The 23,604-nt window shown below is 40.1% G+C and overlaps 1 protein-coding gene across 2 annotated transcripts; it reads right to left on the bottom strand.

Moving 5' to 3' along the window:
• Positions 1-540: 540 nt before the first annotated feature.
• pigg (phosphatidylinositol glycan anchor biosynthesis class G (EMM blood group)) lies at positions 541-23,239 on the bottom strand. Of its 2 annotated transcripts, none has more exons than XM_061292354.1 (13): positions 22,835-23,239; positions 22,545-22,750; positions 18,535-18,741; positions 17,904-18,092; positions 16,796-16,934; positions 16,286-16,498; positions 14,494-14,711; positions 13,857-14,141; positions 13,171-13,556; positions 12,223-12,414; positions 5,993-6,302; positions 4,712-4,875; positions 541-1,980 (listed from the first exon to the last, which is right to left on the bottom strand). In XM_061292354.1, exons 1-13 carry the CDS (start codon positions 22,983-22,985, stop codon positions 1,758-1,760), a joined length of 2,883 nt encoding a protein of 960 aa, XP_061148338.1. In that variant the 5' UTR covers positions 22,986-23,239; the 3' UTR covers positions 541-1,757. The 2 variants fall into 2 exon arrangements, with proteins under 2 accessions (XP_061148338.1, XP_061148345.1); XM_061292361.1 differs by lacking the exon at positions 22,835-23,239 and adding an exon at positions 22,125-22,357 and having other exon boundaries at positions 22,545-22,675.
• Positions 23,240-23,604: the final 365 nt, after the last annotated feature.

Here is a 23,604-nt window from a genome sequence, read left to right as displayed (position 1 = left end):
TTTGTGTTAGTTTGAGCAAGAGCATTGTATTTAAGGAAATTAAAATACAGCAACTGGAAAGCAAATTTGGACAAGGCAGAAATAAATTCAAGGAGAACGGCGACAAGGAATACTGGTGTCGTGTTACTGGCAGTGCACATATTGATCATTTGGGAAGCTGAGGTGAGCTCAGTTATAAGAACTATGACCCACAAGATCAATGATGACAATATTTATAAATATTCATTCTTAACTGTGTTCAGTAATTACATTTATTGCCTAAGCCTTACTCAGAAAATACACAATACAACTACCGTAGATTTTTTTGGGACTGTTTTTGTTCTAGTTTGTTCTCTTGATTTTGATTGCCATGTGTTGGGTCCCCTCACGTTTTAAAAATCGATTCTTAGAAATCAGTTTGTCTGCCTCCTGCTTAAAATAGTTGATTAGTCTGGAAGAATGGTTGTGAGCTATTTTGAACTGCAGTAAAAATAATTTCCTAGGCTAATCACTGAAAAGGAAGATGGAAGTAAATTATGTTAGAGTTTAACATAACCTTAATACGTGGAAGGTATTAATTTATTCTAAGATCAAGAACGTACATAATGCAACAATGCTTAAAAAACAAAAAAAATCCATAATCACCTGCCACTTTTCATTACGCATTTGATTCGGAACTTTACAGAAATGACAAGCTATATAAATAATTCAAATTAAAATAGGATCAATGGAGCTAACAGACACAAACACAGAAGATTGCATAGTTACTGCAAAATACATTAACAAGCCACAAGACCAAAACAAAAGCTGTACGGTCGTACAAATATAATTATTACTCAGTGTAAAAATATCACAACAAAAACTATAACCAATATGACAATAATATATATGTATATTTTTAAATCATTCCCTCTCACTTTTCCAGATCAGCAAAATTCAATTTTCAGAGGGGGAAGAAGAAAAATTGAATTTACAAGCAGCCCTGGCTCCATGTGTAGGATTTCTTTTCCTAGCGCAAGTGGTGACTTGGGATATGTCGGTAATCTTGGCCTCAGGTTAGAAAGTCTCACAAGGCAGCCAAATTCATCTAGCTGAGTGACAAGTTTGGAGGCAGCACATGCGGTGGGTGCATCTTTGTCCCCAGAGGTGTCAAGTAGCACTTTGGTCGCTTTAGCCAACCAATTCGTTCACCCCATTTTGTCAGTGAGTAGAATCAGGTAGCCTGGTCCCATCTTTCCAAATTTTAACAAAATGTTTTTGACCCCTGGTGCTCTTACGAACCCAAACGAAAATAATCAATCAAACTGACAGGTTTGATAATGGAAGCTCCCTGGTCATTTTGGGGGAATGATTTTGATCCTTAATATTACGATTGTGATTCAAGGTCATATTTTGATTTTCATGCGTTTGAAACGACTGTATTGTAGAACTTTGTCATCAGTATTGTTTTCTTTTGCTGTCCTGTATTTATCTGTCTAGCTCGCTCACTCACTCTGAACATGACACGATATAAACATCCCATGTTTTTAATACGATGCAAACTAGAAAAGCAATCGAATCATTTTCACAGTAAAGCTGAATTTAGGGATCACTCTATTGCGTTTCCTTTGGGTCTGACGGAGCAAACCATCAAATGCTGCCCTGTATAGTTAAGCAGCCCTCTTTTTGGGGGTCCCTGAGATCTTACAATCCTCAAAAACCATTTTCACTTAAATGGACTTTCAATTCTCTTCCCTTCAAAAGTCAGGGCAAACTCTCTTACTTGGCAAGAAGCTGTCTTAAGCTGCGGCAGAGGTGTGGCTTTGTTCCACCGTGTTGAAGATGAGACAGACGCCGGCTGTGAGAAGCAGGTGCATGGCCTCGTACAGTAATTTAGGAGAGAAGACGCTCCAGATGAAGAGATGGTAGCGCAGGGCAGTCACCAGAACAATGTAGGCTGCCGCGGGCACCGACCTGAGCAGAGCCAGGCAGTAGCAACCGTGGCCCATTGCGGCAGGACTCCTGCGGAAGGGAAATGCATCATCAGGCAAAAGGGAACGGTGAAGTCAACAGGAAGAAAATGGCAACATAACCAAAAGTTACTGTTCTGGAAATGTACCATTTGTCTCCAAATATTTGGTGACACAGCATGTGGCCCATTGCCCAAGGTTAGTGTTAAGCTATGTTCCAAGGACAGACGTACCTTGCCTTACAAGTTGACTTTTTAACTGAAGTTATTACTCTCATCGTGATCCCTCAAGGGGAAATTCAAACTCATACGCTGTTTTAAATTGTGTTGTGTTGCAGCCCACAAATAGAACCAAACTGTTACATTTGGCCTATAGTTTTGTTTAATCAATTTTGTTACTTCTTAGTTCCCAACAGCAAACTATATTTTCACAAAAAAAAGGATTTTGGAGCCAGAAGGTTTATCAACCTGCAAGGCAGAAGGAAGAAAAATAGAGAAAAGGGTGACAATAAAGATGATTAATCAACCTTCTCGTTTGAGAAAACGTGCAGCGGTGTGTAAATGAGCAGATTTGACCAGGCAAAAGTCCCAGGTGAGGAGGAGGGAACTTCGAGCACATTCCAAAGAGGGGGAGAGAAGAAATGCAGATGGAGTAGGAGACGCGGGAAGGAGTCCAGTTTGGAAGGAGACATTTAAACAAAATACCAGTAAGAATGTGTTTTGGTTATATCTAGTATGCTAACTGCCATGAGTATTTCTGATATGCGATCTCTCACTTGCATAAATTCAAAGCATTCAAGAGTTTTTATTTTCAAGACTTGTCCTCTCTGTGAAGCTATAGCACTTCCAGACTTTTGTCAAGTGTCTCACTCAAGTACTTATATTCCCATGTTTCATGATTACTTTTCACGATAGCTTAGCACGGCGTCTCTATTTCCCCCTTTCGTGATAATGTTAGTAAGTTCTAGAAATGTGGTTTATTCACCGCCATGGAGGTGATTATTATGTTTACCCATGCAAGCTACCCAGTCATAGCTACAAGCTGGCTAAGTTGCGCATGATAGGAGAGTATCGAGCATTTCGCAAAAGGACCCGAGCAGTGATTTCTTTTTTTCCCCAAAGGCATGATTCCTTAAAAATCATATTAGAAGAACAAGATGATGCCAGAGAGGGTCGATTTTTTTTTTTTGCACTGATCATTTTTACTAACGCGCCACAGTCGACTAACTGATGTGATTTTGTGTAGAAAGAAATCTGGACATTTATCTGTCTTGACAATCTAACAGGGATGGATTATGTCCTGCATTGAGAACAGTTAACGAGCTACATTGAAACTCGTATGTAGTTGCGAGCAGCAGCGTGAAACGGGCAACGGGCGCAGCATTCATTAGAGGCCACAACATGAAAGCGATGGGCCGACCAAACAACATCCTAACGACTGGCGAGTGAGAGCAGCGAAGCGTGTGGCGAGGACGCTTTTACACAGCCGCTTGGCAAATCAATTGTGCTGTTAGACTAAATGTAATTTAGGCTCGGCTTGCCTGGTTGGTACAGACGCCCAGTGAAACAGATCAATGCGTGAGCGCCGTGTTTGAAATTATTTAATCATGCCTTGTGAGATTCTCTTGTGCTTCCCCAAATTAATTAGGAAAAGCAAGGGTACGCAAATGACTTTAATCCCTGCATGATTTGACATTTTGGTTTCTGGCAACAGATACGTGGTCAGGGACATGCCATCATGGCGACAGTTTTCACAACATTACAGATAAAAGTGAGAATTTGTATTCATTCATTTTAAATAGCAGTGAACATATTTTAGGGCAGTGGTTCTTAAGCTTTTTGCTCAGAATAAAATATTTAGCTCTCCAAGATCCACAATCATGGCCAACGTTAAAATACAGTAGCATAGTGGACCTATGTGTTCATTAGGAATGAGGCAGCATTTTACTAAACTAATACTTCAGTTTAAATGTAGAATTAAATTGAGAGGAAAACAAACACTTTTACAGATTGAAGATGTACTGCACTAAAATAGTAAGGATTTGAATCGTACTTAACAGTCGGCTGGATTTAAAGAAATTTTATACATTGTAACATGCACGGTTTTAACATTATTATTTTGCATACCACTAGAGGGAGACCGCGGACTACTAGCTGCACACAAACCACACTGAGAATCACTATTCCAGAACAAATAAATGTTCTGAAAGTATGTCCCAATACACCGCCCTCAACTGGTTTCCCTCGAGACCAAAATGTAGCAATTCCTTTGCCATATCGACCGTATAACATACTGCCTGATAAAAAAAAAAAAAAAAGTTTCTGTAATCCCATTTCTTTCAATCCCTCCATTATTTTCGACGTAATTTTTTTGCGAATAGATTTTACCCGATGGTAGGAGGGAATGAATTCAGATGATCATCCAAATGCTATACAATGTTAAACAACAAATTCAAGATTGTCAACAACTACAGTGTTTGGTATTCTCCAATTGGTCAGTGCACCCAAAAGCTGATTGATGGTCGAGTGCAAACAATCAGATTCCATTAAAAAGGTCTGATGAAATGAAACAGTCTATTGTCTTCTGATTAAATCACCATCCAGGTTCTCCCTTAGGTGCAAGAAATATGAAATAACACACAACAACACATACTACATCGCAGCGCTTATTAGGTTTTGGACATAAAGTAGCAGAAAGCACCACCAGATACTTTTTTTTATGATCCTACACAACACAATCCCAACAGAGCTGCTGGACAGTTTATAGAGTAAGAAAGCACTCACCTGTTTCTCTCTGAACTGAGGTAACAGACAAGGTGGCAAGCCCAAAGCAGTGGCCCAGCATATGTACTGAGGGCTGTTAAGAAGATGGCAGGAGCTTCTATGTAGTTGTCTAAACCGACAAACCAGACTGAGATGTCCACAGTTGAAATGCTGTTGGAATTACCCTGCAAGTGCATGAGAGTGTTTTATTTTAGCATTCAAAGCAACATTTGCCAAATAAAAAAACAAAACGAATAAAAAGAAAAATCAGAGTCTGAGGATTTGAGGGTTTAAGTTCGTCCATTTTTCATTCATGAGCTATCAAAGTCAAATGAGTCAAACATCAATCAACTTTCTACTTGTTTACATGAGAAGAAGCCTCCGTGATCTTGCCAAAAAAAAAAATAGTTTCTGTGTGATGACATTATTAGTAAGAAATGAAGAATCATGTCGTGAACTATTCTTTTTGCAACAGACTCCACTCATGACACTCTTCATGGCCTCGAGAAAAATACTTCAGGCTGAATTGTGTTTGTTACAAGCACCCAAAAAAATCGTGACTTGAGATTTTATTATGAGTCACTGCTGTACAAGAATCAAGTATGGCCACTTTTCACATCACTGCGGTGATTCATATTTTCCTACAGACGGTTGCTCAGTTGCAGCGGAATTCATCCCCATAGATCTCGACTCAACATTTGTACAAACTGGCTCATACTGCTCTAAGTTCATTGCCAAGGTTTGGTGTTGTTTTGGTGATGTCCAGATTGGATTTTGCATTAGACTTAACCTTTGGAATTAAACCCCTAAAAGTACAACTAAGGCTTTCCTCAAAACAGAAGATTGTAGTGGTTGACTGCTGACAATTGAAAACATGAAGTGAAATAGGGTCCTCATATATGTAACTATTGTAAAGAGTGTATTTTTTTTAATTTTTTTTTAAGGAAAGTGTTTCGCAAAGATAGATTGGATGACAATGGAACTGGCACAGCTCAAGGCAGAGGAGATATTATCATTCACTTCTACCAGCGTGAAGGCCAACTGGACAAATTTGACATATGTTACGGTGCGAGCCTTGAATGCCCCTTCAACCCAGAAATGAATTCTGACCGCGAGTTAAAACTCACCTGGGGCCAATATTTGTCAGAAACTGTGCATCACCCTTTGGCCAAAAAATTACAATGTCAGTTAGCGTTTTGCCAATTCCAAAGGTCGTCAGTTAACATGGACGGATAAATCTGAACAAGTTAAGATGGAACGACCCCGAAACAAATGTAACTTGGCATCGGTCTCATTACTTACTTGGAAGTAAAAGAAGACCTGACCAAACCAGTAGTGCATGATGGTGGTCTGGGCTGCATCATAGTGGAGCTTCTTCCAGATGAACTGGGCCATAAGTGTTTGGACGAGCAGACAGGAGCACAACACCGGCAGGTTGTGGGGACGGAACAACAGTGAAATCAACAAGACCAGGCCACTGTAAATCTCCCATAGCCCTCTGTTCTTTAGTTTGGCATCAGCTGTGATGATCTGGGACCGCAGCAGGTCCTTAGTACCAGTGAAGAGGATCCCCAAAACAAACACGTATACGAAGCGTGCTTCCACGATGCCCCTGGAAAAGACAGTGACAGACAGGGTTACTGATAAAAGGCATGCACCCAATTGAATTCTGGGTAATCCAGGCGGACTTCAGCATTCAAGCACATACTGTATTTTCTGCACTATAAGGCGCACCTAAAAACCTCCAATTTTCTCAAAAGCAGACAGTGCGCCTTATAATCAGGTGTGCCTTATATATGGACTAATATTGATCTACTACAGCAGGCGTGTCCAAAGTCCGGCCCGCGGGGGCCAAATGTATATATCTTATATATGGACAAAGTTTTAAAATGGGCCATTCATTGAAGGTGCGCCTTGATTGGGTGATAGTTGATTTCAGATTGAGTTTGTTATACTTGAACGATATTCTACTCCCGTAGCACATGAAGATTGACCCGCTGAACTTCTGACTACGTACTACATCTCAAATATGTCTGAATGGTGGATGACACAATTGTGCTTGCTAGTTGCTGCATCATAATATAACATTGACGGTTATAAAATGCTTATGATGTAAAAGTGAATTTTCATCACTATTTTACAATGTATCACATTACAGTCACTTATTATTCAGACTACATTGTGTTTCTGCTCCATCCTCTTGGTCAGTACACACAGCCAAGGTAATATCAATAATTTAATGTACGAGACTGGAAGACAGAATAAACCGCCTGAAGGAATCAGACCGTCTATCACTGTACTGCACTCATTGGGGGGATTTCATTTATTCCCCCTGCATTAAAAAAAAGTTTCAACGGATGTTTTTTTTTTTCCCCAATTCTTATACCTTTGCAATATTCAACGGATATGTTTTTTTTTTTCAATTCTTATACCTTTGCAATATTCATTTGTTCGAGTAATATAACTTTGTTAAAACACTTTATCGAACCTGTTTGCATGTAAAACACTTCTCAAGATCATGTATTCCAATTAAAAAGTTCAATATTTATACAATATGCATTTTTATCCATCCTTACACAGTAATACTGAAAGTAAAATTGTTTTGTTGCAGTTGGAGAGGAAGCTAATCACTTAGCTTGCCCTCTATTATTAAACCCAATACTGAAAATGTAATATGTCTAAATGAAAGATTTGTCATCTATGTTGAAACCTTAAATCCTGTGTAAAAGAAAAAGTTTCAAATAAATGAGGAAAAATCTCAGCGATTGACAAGACACACTTAACTGGTGGTTAAAAAAACAAAAACATACCAATTCTATAAAGAGTATGTAGGAAAAAGAACAAGCAAGCCGGTTCTTTTCAAATGTCTGCTTCCATTCAAAGGCTTTGTAACCATAAGCAACGTTTCATTTCCAACAGGGTGCCGTTTAACCTGCAAAGTACTAAAGCATAATGGCAGGCCCTAAAGGAGCTGAGCAAGCAATGGAAATGTATTATTAATCTGTGTTTTATGGAACCTGGTACAGAGAAAAGGGGTAGAGCAATACACTTCATACACGTCTCTCTTCATTATTCATAACTCTCCCAACAATATGGCAGATATTGCACTTATCACTAATTAATGGAGAGCAAAAGTTATGATTTTGCAAAGTGAATGAACAATTTGAGTGGGTGGATTTCCGTAACTCGAATGCTGAATGACAGTGTTACGAAACAATGACAAAGTATCCATCTTAATACAATAATGACAAGTATCGAAATATCAATAACAATAATTCACCGGACTCATGTCTTGATTACTCTGTTCCATCCATCCAATTTCTATATACGTAGTGGAGCCTATTCCGGCTGACTTTGGGAATGAGGCAAGGTATGCCCGGACTGGAGGTCTGCAAATTGCAGTCTCTACACTTATGAAGTGTAATTTATTTTCAAGGCACTGTGGTGAAAAGTCTTTACCAGCAGTAAATGTGCATTTGTTGACAAGCTAGGGGTCGCGAGGCAATAAAGAGAATAGGCACTGCTTTTCATGTCAGAGGTATCCAGGCTGGTCTAGCAAAACAATTGTTTCCGGTGGTCACGGCATTCCCGTTAAAGGCAATGCGAGAAGCCGCTTTGGTTGGGCAGTGAATGGAGTCAGCTGCCCACAATGGTGCAACCCCCCCCTTTTTTTTTTTTTCTTTCTAAAATGCACCACTTTGTAGGCATCTGTGAGATTACCAACACTTGGTCTAACATGTGACATCATACATTTTGAAACGGCTACTGTTACGTCCACCTTTTGCAGCCAGGTTAACGTTTCATCAACATTTTCTACGGTGCCTTTCTGCACTTTTCCCCTCCATTGAGCCCCCCCCCCCCCACACACACACTTTACAGTTCACTAACAGCAATTCAATCAATTCCATTCTGGTCAGTTTGATTGCTTGAGTATTTCTCCGCAAGAAGATGATTAGGAGAAAGAACCATTGCCTTTTCCTATGATTCATTTTGAAGCTGATTTCTTTGAGACAATGTGAGGAAATAGTATATTGAACTTGTTATGGCTCATAGTACTTTTCGATTAGTACGGGTAATGTGACCGTGTTGCATGCTAGCACTCGATTCCATCATTTGCTGCTAGCAGAATGGCCGTATAGATCAAATCAAATTATTATTTTGTATCTTGGTTGTACTGCATCTCGTTTGCGTCCACAGGTAACTGTTATTTAAATGTTAGTCCCTAATTTTCTTTGTGAACAGTGTCCAAATCGCTGGTTAGTTTTTAGGACTTTGCAATTGAGCTTGAGCAAGGGGAACAAGATTTTAAAGATTTATCGTGGCAAAAACATTTGATCAGTGTGTTCAAAGAGTTGTTGCATGATTGATGGGTCTCTTATATAATCTGCAGTTTTCTCACTATGGTTGTCACATGCTGGGCTTGCTTGGAAAATTATGATTTCCCAGGGGGATATCAATCTTTTCTTTTTCCCTTGTATGTTGCCCTGACCACATCCGTCACAATTTTAGTGTGCTCTCGTGCCATTTAGAAAGTGGGGAAGTCTCACGAATACACCACAACGCATATCAAACTCAAGATGAAATCACTAAGAGGAAGTTTGAGCACTGATGGGAAAGCGGATTGACTGGCACATTTTCTTTTACTCTTCATGTCAGTTACACGTGTCATACATGTTGCCTTCTTCACCCGAAACATTCCAAATGTCAGATTTTTGAATGGTTGATAAAGATACCTCGTCACGACAAGGGGAATCGATCTGACTTTGTATGGTGGTAATAGGAGCAACACAGGACCGAGAAAAGTATCTTAAGGTAAGGGAGCAGAGAGAGGCTGTCGGAATTTTACGTTACCTTGGAAACAAGCCCTGGTGTGGTTAAGAAAGCTAAGACTATGCCCAATCCCCTCATGTTTTAAATGCCTTCTTCATAAATCTCCTGCATGAAACTAGCACGTTCACTAAATCAACCCAACATCCAATTCACGGTTGAAGGAAAACAGTGCATTCACAGCATTTGCAATCCTTTATAAAAAAGAAAAAAAAAATTGATTGACAATATTTTGAGACTTTTTTTCCCCCAAAGGTCAAAACCTTTTTCTTTTTGCACTCATCGAATTCCACAAAAATCTTTTGTATTTTAGCAGATCGCACTTGGTCATTCTGGGGATTGCAGCTGACCAAGGGTGTTTTCTTTTGGATGGCAGCGGCACACCTGACAACACATAAAGCTATTTTGCAAAACATGTCACGATTCTGAAAAATCACTTTCAAGTTTAATAAGTGTTGGCTGAATGTGGAATACGACTTTCTGACAGATAACAGTTCAAGATACAGGATTATACAATGGATATCTTGGACAGAAAATAGATTTGTTTGGTTATGTGGGAGCACATATCTTATTGATCAAGGGTAAAAGGATGGTGAGGATGAAGGACAAACTCGGAGCCATATTGGCCAACTCCTCTCACGATGAGCTGTGACAGATGGGAAGCTCGTTTAGTCAGCGCATCATTCCACACAGGAGCAGAACTGTGCGCTTCAGGCGCTCCTTTGTGCCCACTGCCATCACGTTGCACAACAGCAGTGTGGGCCACAACTCGTCACTATAGTTTCCTCCCTACTGATATCAATCGACTCATCATATGTATCGCAAAGTCCTGGCATATTAGTTTTTTTTTTTTTAAGTCTGTCATTTAAATTCAATGCATTCAATTTTATTCTTCTTTAAGCAATATACTGTGTGCTGCTGGAATACCAGAATCCAGGGCATTAAAGAATTATCCGAGTGGATAATAAATATAAATATTACAGGAAGAGTACAATGCCAATGACAGAGCCGAGGCCGGTCAGCAAGTGTGTGTGTGTTTGTGTGTTTCTATGGATGTACGAGGTTCACAGGTGTCTCAAGATGGGTTTGAATATATTTCCATTTTTAAAGCGTGATCTGTATGCATGAATACATCTGAACTGGAAACAAGCGCTCTTGTACAAGATGAAATGGGTTCATGTGCTGTGCAGGTGTGAACTACAAACACACGTACAGTACAGAGATGAAAAACCAAACACTGAAAAGGTTTCGGTTTTTGAAGCTCAAATGGAACAGATAGCGATGATCCGCAAACCGCTGCTTTGATGGTGAGATACTTCACGTTGGAGATTATTTTTTTTTTATCTATTCTTTTATAATTGATTTTGCTGTTCTTTTTTTTGTTTTTTGTTTCGCAATAAACATCATAATGCAAATGTATCAAAGTTACATTTCTAGTAGGGCTTGACCGATTATTGGCCAATTTTAAAATGAGACAATTTTGACCTTTCAAACATTGATCTAAATTTGAACACTACCCATTTACAGAAGTTGTAGGCTACACAAGGACCACTGGTCTAACACAGAAATCTATACCATAATCTTGTATCTTGATCATATTTATAATGAAATCTGCTGGTAAATTACTTCTATGGACCGATCATTCAAAACCAAGTAAATCTCTTTTTTTTTTTTTACAAGCATTGCAAACAATGTGAGAAATGCAAACTTTTTAAGGAATTGACCTGGATATTTTACATGCAACCTTGTTAAATGGATAAATATTAAAAAGGAGGTTAATATTGCACTAACTACACAGATGACTTTACAGGCAGCTGCCTTTTAAAAGGAATGTTTGCTGAAACAGATGACCACAAGTGTAGGAGATTGACCATAGGAAAACAAATATAATGTACAATACTGAGAAAAGCTACTAATGCCGGTTGAGGTCTAACAAAAAAGAAGCTAGAGGACGCATCAACTGTCAACATGTCAATCATATAGTTTGTTAAAAGGGTCTCGGCTTCCCGCATTGCCTTGTTCAGGTGCCCCTAGTATGGATGGGAATGACAGGTTGTGCATTTAATTAGGTGAGCAAGTAAAAAAGACTGCCAAGGAGGACAAGAAAGGTTATGAAAGGTCAGGTGACTGCATGGTAATAGCTAGAGACAGCCTTTGTTGACTACACAGGAACTGCACACTCATTATTGAGGGGGGGAAAAAGTAAATCTACTGAATTCCATCCGTCCGTCTATTCCTTCCATCCGTCCATCTATCTATTCACCCATCCATTCATGTTGTTCAAGTTACTCTAGAAAGGGGAACGGTAACAAGAAAACGCAGCAACATGTGGAGAAAAATGTAAAATTTAAATTATATGACAATTTCAAAATTTGGTAGATTTGAGCCAATAATGACTAGTGACCATTAATTTGACTTTCATCACAGTAAAAAAATAAAATAAAAAAAACGTGTGCAACATTTTTTTTTACATAAAAAGAGGAATAAGAGACAAAAAGACAGCTTTAGCGTTTACGATTTAGAGCATAATTTAAATTGGATTTTATGATAGTATTAAGAAACATAAAATCAGAAAACATGGAGTGGTGGGTACACTCGAGTGTGACAGATTGGACTGAAAATCCTTTCACGGACAAAGAATGGCAATATTTGTTTTTCCACAGTCATGAGCAATGGTCATGGTTAAATGGGTCATAACAACTTACTTGGACATGTTCCGACCGGAGTGTTGCCAAGGAAACAAGACATTGCCGACAGCTGACCGGTAACTGTAGACCCCCAAAAGTCCAAGTGCAAGGGCAACCTTAGACACCAACGAGCATCGTCTTTGAATCAGGAAGTAGATGAAAACCAAACAGAGAGCAGACAACAGGGACAGGACCAGTTTGTGTTCGGAGCTAGGAAGACAAAAAGATAAAAACATGGAATTTTGCTATATCCAAAATATGATTCTTTTTCTTTTCAAAAACATAAAAAAACAGTCACTCTATAGAAAGAAAAATCCCAATTTGATTTCATTTTAATTAAGTTACAATATTCTATTATGTCTTCAAGGTTGAATGATGAATGAACTATTGAGCTTGAAGGATAAAATGGCCCACGTTATTTTTAAGAGTAAACACATCATGAATGCGTCACTTCATTTAACGAGGTTTAAATATCAGTCTACTTTGAAATCTAGAAATAAGGCATAAAAAAAAGAAGCCTTATTTTGTAGTTGGGACAGCAGAGGACTTAAGCAGTGTGAGGCCAAATGAAGGCGTACGTCTCATTATCTGAGCAACAAGCAATGCAGGTAAGCAAAAGGATAGATGGGGAAAAGGTCACACTCCATATCTTCATTCTACACTGACGTGCATGTTAAGGAAGCAGTCACAATGCACTGAGCTCTTGAATGAATATTCAGCGGTGGTTGACTCTAAAAGATACTACGAAACAAAAGTTTTTTTACTAACAGGAATCCAAGATTTTCGTATCTTTTGATAAGGGAGATAGATAAGTACAAACACATAATTTGTACATATTAAAGGGATGTCCTATACAATAAGTTCTATGGATCTGCATACAACATTATTGTTAATATTTTTCTTGTTTTTTTTTTAAGACACAGAGAGTCATATTGCATATCACATTTCAATATTGGTCAGTCCCACCTGTTCAGCCAATGGCCTAGATCAGGAAGATGAGCCCACTGCACACCTGTCTGGTTGAGGGAGCGCAGCAGTCGACAGCAGAGCAAAACAAAAGGGGGCGTGGCTAAAGCTAGCCACTTCTCAGAGTAGAGCTCTTCCTTTGGGTTGTCTTTGTAAGGAAGGACTTCTTCTTCACCTCCCAGGCCGCTCTTCTCTCTGAAGTACTTGCGACACACGTCCTGGAAGACTACAAGGCAGAGGGTGCTGAGCAGGAAGTACCAGGTCTGATGCTCCTCCTCTATGAAGCTGCTGGCCGCCAGACTAAGAGTGTGGCCGGCTGTGCCCGCCAGCAGCAAAACGTCCAACTCTGACAGGGACCACTCAGTGCTACTGATCTTCAACGGGGACTGCAAAAAGGAAGATGACGACTGTGTGTGATCGGTAATCCAAACCATCAAGTCTGCATATCAGTATTTGATTTGCACCACTGTAAAGTTTTTTTCCGCTAGATTTCCATTAGACTTTTTGCTGTATCAGTATCTTTGCAAGTTTGCAGAAAGGAATTGAGCTGTGACCTTTAAAGATATACTATAATGAGAAGAGAGATGCAGCAATGGAAGATTTATCAGACCAATTGAAGGAAGAGACTTAAAGTTTTAGCCTTCAAAATAACGATACCAACCACACATCCGAAATGCGCAACTCACCTTTCCGTGTAACTTAAGTCCCAGGGGGGATCGTCTCGTCATCATAGCGAGCAGCAAACAAGACATGGCTGAAGTGAAGGCGATAGCGGCAAACACGAGAGCCCAGGAGAGGCTGCAGAAGTAGCAGGAGCTCTCGGCAGATGTACACACCAGAACATGCACTGACGCAAGCAGCAGGCACAAGAGGTAGAAAGGTAAAGACAGAAGGGCCGACATGACTGGAAGGTCCACAGCTGCTGAGTTGCTCAGGGCTTCAGGCATTGCCAGCAGTAAGAGCAACAGCAGCTTGGAGGGAACAAAGTCAAAGAAAAAAGAAGCTTATATTAGTACAATATGTAATAAAGTAATTACATCTGAATTTAAATCAAGTGTCAATATAAAGTTGTCATTCTTATTGGGTTCTAAGCAAGGTACAGTGTTCTGTGGAAAACTGATCTGGCGCACGAGTCAATTAAGTTACAAGCTTAGTTGCGGAACGGATTAAACTTCTAAGTCAAGGTATCGCTGATTATCAATTATTTTGAAATCAGGATAAACTGCAGGCGGACTGGCTTGTGTTTGATTTCAGAGCTCTCAATCACTAGTTACGCCATGCTATTTGAGAAAAATACTCGAAAAGAAGATTCTTGGGGTTTACCTGAAATACAAAGACCATTCCAGCAATCATGGAGTACAGGTCGTACTTGCCCAGCTGTTTGCTGAGGGCTGAGCTCATAGCGGACAGCGCTTCCAAGTACTGCTTCAGGACTTTCTTGCCCATGTTGGTCAAGACCTCGGACACGTTTCCCTCCAGGTAGCGCTTCACCCAGCTCCCGTGCGCCTTCTCTGCCACGCGGTACTGTTCAAATCCTGCTTCTGGGTCAGGAAAAAGCCAACCTGTTTTATACTATTCATTACAACATCCAATGATGTAAGCCAAAAATCAGGGTGTTTGTTCAATTCATCAGTGTTTGTTGGATTATGAAGAACAACATGATTGAAGTTGATTGGTACATGAATGAGTACTGATGTCCTCCTAAAAATATTGAACAGTGAAACACAGCAGCAAAGCTGGTTATAGATGGGGACTTTGCCAGAGACAGAGGGGATGCTAGAAATATGAGATCCTTAAGCCACAGGCATGAATCATACAATATCGATGGGCCCGCCTCATGTTTCATCAGAAAGTAGAGCGAAAGAGTTGATGGCCCTTCAAAGATGGCTTTGAATAGAGGTGCAAGAAAAGCAAAACAAGAAAGCTGAACATATTGTTTTTACTTTGCTACTCTTAATGATTCATCTAACGGGATATCTGGACAAATGAAAACATTGGGGTTTTTTCGCTTTCACTGGAGAAGAAAAACAACAACACCCAGTTCACCTTTACTTATTTAAAGTTGTTTTTCACCCCAGTCAGTCCAGGCTGACCCTAACAAGCTACTTAATAAACATCTCAGGTGCAAGGACAACTCACAATTCAATATTATCTGTGTGGGGAAGAGAAAAAAAACAAAAAATAAATCAACACATCAAGAAGTAGCTCTACTGAAATAATTTCCATCTCATCTGATCACCATGGAAACCTTAGACAAAAATAGGGAGTAAAAATGTCAGTCTGTCTCTGCCTGTCCGTCTAATAAGGACAACGTGCAAACTCCAAACAGAAAGGGCAAGACAGCAAAATGTTTCCCCTCTCTTTTTATATTCTGGTAGCAATGGTCAGATATGGTTACCAGGTTGCCATCATAGTTCGCCTGCTGCAACCATGCTGTCACATCCTTACATCTGTGATGGTGAACGTGAATGGTACAAGTTGATTGACTGATTTCTCCTTGAAGAACATCATGTCTACTTTTGTTGTATGCTCTCCTACTCAGTTCCCCTTTTGTGCACATTCATGAGAGAAGAATACAAATACATGATGTGACGCTGTAACATCCGAATGGGTCTTGTATTCTGGCTAGTTTAACAGGTTAAGGTGACCTATAGGGACACATGTACATTGTGTTTGCTTTGCCAGACACGAGGGTCCACAGCAAAACAAAATTAGATAATTGGCGTAAAAAAAAATATATATATATTATGGACATGTTTTGTAAGGGCACAAGAGGGCAGGCAGATGACGACGTTCTAATTCGAATGGAAATAAGCAATTGGATGCAAAAATAGTCCAATAAAATGTGCATCACAATTGATTGCTATGGTGATGCAATACGTACAAATACAGGCTCAGGGTTATTTAAATAATTACTTGTGCATAATTTTGTTTCAGAGCATTTTTTCAAATCAATGACTTAATTTGAGGAGAAATTATTTACAGGTTAATACAAGGGACCAAAAGACAGACTTTAAGCAAACAATAAATATATGTCAATATAATGAATGTAAAATAAGTTAAAGTGTGTGTGTGTTGCCCATCCAAATTAAGACACTGGATTTTTTTCCTTTACCTTTCTCATAGTCTGGAATGCTGTCTTTGAGCAGGCAGCTCAGCTGGTGGCCATTGAGATGCAGAAAGCGCAGCTGGTCTCGAAGTGAGCTTTCCTCCAAAACACTCGGAATGACACGGCCCACGCTGTTTTGAGATATGGGCAGGCCCAGGGCCAGGGCCAAGGTTGGAGTCAGATCCACCTGCTCAATTTCATCAGGCTTCTCCATTCCCACTGACAAAGGCAAAAAAAAAAAAAAAAGACAAACATATCTATTTATTCTGCAACAGAGGCGAAAAAGTGATTACGATCAAGAAAAATGAATTTGACTGTACCAGCCTTTATCTTCAAGTATGTTTGTTTTCTAATCAGAGATTAATAGCATTAAGACATCTTCTTTCTGAACAATCCAACCTCAAAATATCAACCGTATGCTTACGACAAAACGTGTTTTACAACACGATTCGTGAAGGCTCGAAGAGGAAAATCATGATCAGCACTTTAAAGAAAAACCAAGACAAATGTGTTTACCTTTCCTCTTGAAAGCGGGGCTTATGAGCACCAGGGGTGTATTGACTTCTGGTTCTGAGGAGCCTCCGTGGCTACCGGTTTCTGACATCCCGTGGTCCGCACACAGAACAAGCAGATAGGGCAATGATCCCTCTACCTCCTACAATCACGAAAAACACAGAATTGCACGGACAGATCCACAACATTAAAACAAACATATGTTGAGAGTAATCATGTGTTACATTTATTAAACTACATCAAGAATTAATTTGCTCATGTGCACTTGTGGCCATGGAGCTAGAGGACTGAGAAATTTAACAAATATTAATTTGGAGAGCAGTAGGATGAACATGAGAATCACTGAAAGAAACAAAACTAGGATTATATACCATTTCATTTGTTTTTGGATTGGTAAATCATGGGATGAAGTCACACAGAAAATTATGCAATACAATACTGCGGTTGCAAGGAGAGGGAAGTTTGCTTCGTGCCCTGTCGAGGTGCCCTTGAGAAACTATCCCCCAAATTATTGACACAGTTGTGTGATGAATAATTGATTTACAGTGGATTCTAAAAGTTCCAATGTCTTCAGAGTCTTCAACCAAAATGTTGTAAAAATACTTCATTCTCGATGGCAAAAAAGGTAAATTTGCTATTTTACCATGACAATGAAACTGCAAAATAATTCCACACGTATGTTGAGTCCACATTACTGACAAATTGTTCCCACTAAAACAATTCCAGCATTTTTCTTTTACTTCTTTAGAAAGACCTCTATTTAAAGACTCCAACATCCCCAACTTCCAGAGAAACAATAATCACATTCAGCGATTTATGGTGGCCATAACAATGCCAGCAGTTTTATGAGGTGCTTGGTATTTTGTGTCGGGGGTTCAAACACATTTACACAATTAATTTAAGTGTGTGTGTGTGTGTGTGTGTTTCCACTCACAAAAGACTATACTGATTTTGAGAGAAAGGGTGGAAGCTGCAGTGCAGTCATCACAAACTCTTTTGTTTACATTTAACGTAAAATGTCATTAATTGTAGTGATTCATTGCTCGGTCTCTAATTTGGTCATAGACCCTGCTTAGTTTTGATGATCACCAAGTTCAATTCTCACGTGTACCTTTGAAATGAGGGCAGCGTGGATTTTCTTAAGAACATCGTCCATCTCCAAAAGTTTGGGCGGAATCATTGAACTGTGGGGTCCACTGATATGACCAATGTGGTCAAGTCCAAGGTAGTGGAGGATCAGAATGTCCCAGTCGTCTCTCTTGAGCGTGCTATCCAAGTGGCGGGTCACATTGTTGTCAACCTGCATGATACCAGATAAAAAGACTCAAAAAGGGAATGCTATAAAAATAGTTAAAAAAAAAGTCTATGTGTATGTCCTCTGTAATAAAAAAATAGTTAATGGTGTTTAAATGAAATAAAACAGTCTGGCCTATATTCATTTTCAAGTGACAAAATGACAGGCATTTTCCATTTTTAATCATTTCATCATTCATTCATCATAGGTGTGTTTTCTTTGACTGTAAATCAGCAAAAATGAGCGCTGATTAGATTAGCATCATTTGCATATGTTACAGATTGCACACATGTCAACATCTTTTGCTCTGCTCTGACATTTCACTTCAGCAAATTAGCACAGCCTAAGCTTGAGCAAATTACAATAAAGTCCCAATGGCTCATTTTGCAGTCATCTCGGTACTCGGGCATTTTTGCCAAATTTGGCTTATCATAAATGACGATCTTACCTCAATGTAGTCAGACACAAAGGACGTTGTGCCATCGTACTCCATGAAGTGTTTGGGGAAGAGGCGCACCCATGTCTCATCTCCATAAAAGATCATTTTTTTCCCCGCTGTTTTGGCTTGCCAAATAAGATTGTCTTCCAGTAAGGATGGAGAATTTAGATTCATCACCACATCAATAAAACCTGGAATACTGCCAGTGGTAAGAGCCTGGAGAGGCACATGTTTTTGTCAACAACAACAAAAAAAGCATTTCATGATGTAGTAGTCAGGTCAGTGAAACTAAATACCATTAATTGAAAATTCATATTAATGGTGTCAGAAGATGCATCCTTTATTTTGCATCACACATTGATTCCCACAATACCAAACAATCTTTTTTTTTTGCCACAAATGGAGATAAAAAGAAGACAAAAAGTGACCAATAAACTATCATGGGGGCAGTATAAAGGCCTAAAGTTAGAGAGTCTGAAGGAACACTGCTATACGATGGACCCTACGACTTGCCTGTAGCTCATTTGGCGATTCTCAGAGGTGTTAAAAAATCCAAGCTGCAATATGGAGGTTTTATTGTCTTATGGGCGAAGCTTGTCAGGTCACTACTTTTAAAAAGCACATTCAGCTTGCCCCCTCCCCCCCCTTCAAAATACCTCAGCAGTCATGTTTTCATTACCCAACGTCATGTTATGTACCAAGTATCAAAAATGCAAAAGGCTCCAGCTCACCCACGAGCCTGGTGAAGATAAAGTGTCCGAAAAACGAATGGATGGATTTAAAACACTGCCTGTACAGTTCAGGAAGTCTAATAACAGTTTAAGTCTTGGACAAAAAAACATCAGCTCTAGCTTTAGATGAAGGTTTTATCTTCTTCTAAACAGTGAAAACCTGATAAACAAACTGACAGTTAACTGCTTCAAATAAACTGAAGCAGAGATGTTGCTTTTGCTTACTTCCTGGCTCGGTTATTTACTACAGCTTGTCATTGCAACAATCTTTTCCGCTGCCAGTGCCGACGCGATCTCTTTGTAAGAGAAGGATAACTCCCCCTCCATTTCTTCAAATGCAATCTCAGTGAGGTTCAAAGACTATTCAAAGACTCAGAACAAATAAAATAAAATAAAGGCTGTTGTCAAATTTGAGGGAAAAAAAATCAAACTACAAGTGCACAAGACCAAATGTAGGATGAGCTGGAAAAACAAAATGTCAGCTCAAAACAAAAAGTATATTTTAAGATCCAGTTGCCAAATACATTGTGGTGCTGGCTGAAGGAACTGGACTGGTCAGATCATCAACAGTCCTACAGTATGTCTCTGCTCACCATGTGTCACTGCTTGAATGTCAAATACAATATCAGTGGGGCACACGCTCGACTGCTGGCACAGAGCAGTGGTGTGTGTGTGTGTGTGTGTTGAGTCGCACAGGAGCCAAACATCAACATTTTAATGTCTGCTGACCACTCAAAGGCAATACCAACATGGGAATATTATTGCCGTGGTCATGTGCATAAAGTGCATAAAGTTGTGAATAAATAATTAATCAATATATTCTTTAAAAAAACAAAAAACAATTCAAAATCTTTCTAAATCTAAGATTAACATTATCATTTGCAGTTCTTACACCAATTTTTTTTTCCATTAGATCATATGGCTGACCTGAATGTAGTCCTCTACGTCCATACACCTAACTCCTGAGGCATATACTCAACTTTTAGACATCCCCCCCAGAGTTGCTGCTGAATTTCGACTCATTACCTGAATTTACTGTCAAAATTGAGGGCATCGGAAATATGCACTGACAGCTGAGCCGGTCAGAGACAGTGAAACTCAGCTGGCCGTGTGTGAACGACTGAATGCGGGAAAAAGTCAATTCCTTGCCAGCCTCATGTCAAGAAATGATGGAGCCTTCTAGCAATGGCAAACATCCATCCATCCATCCATCCATCCATCCATCCATCCATCCATCTGCTTCCGCTTATCCGGGGTCGGGTCGCGGGGGCAGCAGCTTCAGGAGGGACTCCCAGACTTCCCTCTCCCCAGCCACTTCATCTAGCTCATCCCGGGGGATCCCAAGGCGTTCCCAGGCCCGCTGAGAGACATAGTCTCTCCAGCGCGTCCTGGGTCGTCCCCGGGGTCTCCTACCGGTGGGACATGCCCGGAACACCTCCCCAGGGAGGCGTCCAGGAGGCATCCTGATGAGATGCCCGAGCCACCTCATCTGGCTCCTCTCAACGTGGAGGAGTAGCGACTCTACTCCGAGTCTCTCCCGGATGACCGAGCTTCTCACCCTATCTCTAAGGGAGAGCCCGGACATTCTGCGGACAAAACTCATTTCGGCCGCTTGTATCCGGGATCTCGTTCTTTCGGTCACGACCCATAGCTCGTGACCATAGGTGAGGGTAGGAGCGTAAATCGACCGGTAAAATGAGAGCTTTGCCTTAGCAAACATGTTTGCAGAAATACAAACAAAGGTCAAATTAACGGTTGTGTCAGTGCTGTGATGAGTTTTGGTATGAGCCAAATGTAGGATATGCTAATAGTAGGTGTGTGCTGCCACCTACTGGTTGGGAACAAATTCGGTTTAAATGCTGTACTGTACTAAAAAAAAAAAAAGACCCACCAAAGACAAAAAAAAAAATACGACATCCTGATGCTAATGATTATTTACGTAGCAATAGTTTGGGGATTTTATTCTGCCTGTGTTCCAGTGCATCCAAGAGCAAGACAAAGCAGCACTATTGACATCTGTACATCTCTTAAATGAATGACTTCCTGCTGGCAGACCCCCAAAATGACATTTAGCCCACTTCTCCAACGGTAGTGATGCCTTGCCTTGTGCTCTTGCCGTCAGTAAATCTGTTATTGACGGATTATGGCGGAACATCTGTCTCACTCCTAAAGGCCACCTCAATCCCTCCCAGCTCATCCCTCCTCTACAGCCTTCGTGACGCCCTTAACAGAACAACCCTGAATCGTAACAAACTGAATGTCACTTCGGTCAAAAATTGGACAACATTCTTTGGGGCCTCTGATGTTGCACATTAAGGCAAAACTAATTTCATAGTTTGTTCCCAGTTGCCAATATTCTGTACCTTTCTGAACTTAACCACTTAAAACACTGCTGGGGCAGTTGATCAAGGACTTCTAATAACCAATAGTTGGGCATCAAACATTACCATGAAAAATTACATGACATGAATATCTGGACGTTCAATTACTGTTCTGCTTTACCCGACAGCTTGTTTTGATACCCCTTTTTCATAGCATTCCACAAAAATACCTCCAATGCAGCAATACAGGCTTTCCCAGTCTGCCCACCAACTGTCACTCATAGCAAAAACAAGCCTTGCTGGCTCTGTTCCCATATTGACTCACCATCTAAATATGAAAACTCACCATCTTTTTGCCTTTGCAGTATATTATCCGTGGTACGTGGACAATTTGGCTGTTTAAAAATGGAGGTAGAGTGAAGTTAAAGCTTTCTACTAGGGATGGGAATAAAAAACATTCCTTGAAAGTGGAGGTAAAGAACCAAAGATTGGATTCTTATTTGAGTTCATCGCAAAACAATCATCACTCGTTAATAAAAGTGCCTACCTGATCATCACTAGTCCTACAATGATGAGACTCGTTCTTTGTGTGGAAGGTCAATCACTCACCACGACCTTAGGGACAAGCTGATTTGCCTTTGTGTATTTCATTAGCATGTCAACTTCACCCTTTCTGTCTGCCTTCTGTCTCTCCTTCCTCCTGCAGTCTTTCTCAAGTGTGGCTGACCACAGACACATCCTCTCTTGACTGACTAGGGCCTACCTCACTGTCATTACAAGCTGCATGCACGAGCAGGACAAAAAAAAAACATATATATCTGGTCATCAGTGAACATGCAAGCGTACTTACACTGTTTGGTGTTTTAGGAGGGGAAAAAAAACAGTTTGATCGTTTCTCATTTCTCTACAGCCTCTGGGGCACATGGATAGGATGAAGTACTACGGACCAGACGATTTTCTCACTTACTTTAATCCTGGGCATGGTGACAGTTGGAATTCTAGCTTTAGCCACATAGCTAAGTGTCGAGCCTTTTTCCACCAGGTGTCTTGTGTAGGGCATGTACGTGCGACCATTGGCTCCAAACACAAAGTCCTCCCGCAGTGCATCGACTAACATGATGACAACCCTTTTGAATAAGGGCTGAGGGATGTGAGACGAATTAGGCGAGCCCACTGAAATTTAAAAGACATAATTAATGGGTGGCTGCAGTGTTTTGATGGCGAGTGATTGAGTGAGAACAAGCCGGGTGATCTTACCTGACAGGGGCTCCGCAGGCAGGTTTTGCCTGCTCTTAGACGACAGAGAAGACTTGACAGGCACAGGGAAAAATCCCCTGAGGAAAAGTGCAACCCCCAAAACTTCCAAAATCAAAATTAATGAGGCAAATGTAGACGAACGGACTTTCATTTTTTGTTCTTGATGATGGGACACTTTGGGTAATTGAAATAAGTTCCCTCGGTGAGTTAGCTAGCAACCACCATAACGCGTCACCGCATACTTTTTACAAAACATTACAGCTACACATTCAATTGCAGCGGAGGAGTACTACATTGCATAGTAGACCGTAAGAATAGAAGCAGTATTTACCAAGCAATTAGACCACAAACAATAACAACACATCTCGATGTTGCCATTCATAATACTTCCGCGTTTTTTGTTGAACTACGGGAAGCGCATATGGTCAAATAAGTGATTAACCCCTCCAAACAGAGAAAATATGCGCAGAATTAAATGCAAATATTTAAACGGGTAAGAAACGGTATCCATTACAGGGCACAAATTTAAAAATAATGCAAGTTGCAAAGGTTCCCTATGTGCTTCATCTGGACATTTATCAAAGTAGAAACTAGAGAAGGAGATGACGTGCTAATTTTTTTGGGTGGGTGAGGGATAACATTAAACATTGCAATTATTTCTAATAGGTAACTTTTATATGTGCAGTGATGTGAGAAATAATATGAGAAGTATTAGATAATTAATCCAATGTATTGTAATCTAATCATATATTCTGTACGTCTCTGTTTAT

Source organism: Syngnathus typhle, linkage group LG1 (assembly GCF_033458585.1).
Source record: "Syngnathus typhle isolate RoL2023-S1 ecotype Sweden linkage group LG1, RoL_Styp_1.0, whole genome shotgun sequence".
Classification (NCBI taxonomy): Eukaryota; Metazoa; Chordata; class Actinopteri; order Syngnathiformes; family Syngnathidae; genus Syngnathus; species Syngnathus typhle.
Note: the sequence above shows the minus strand (reverse complement) of the source record. Positions and strands in the feature narration are given on the sequence as shown.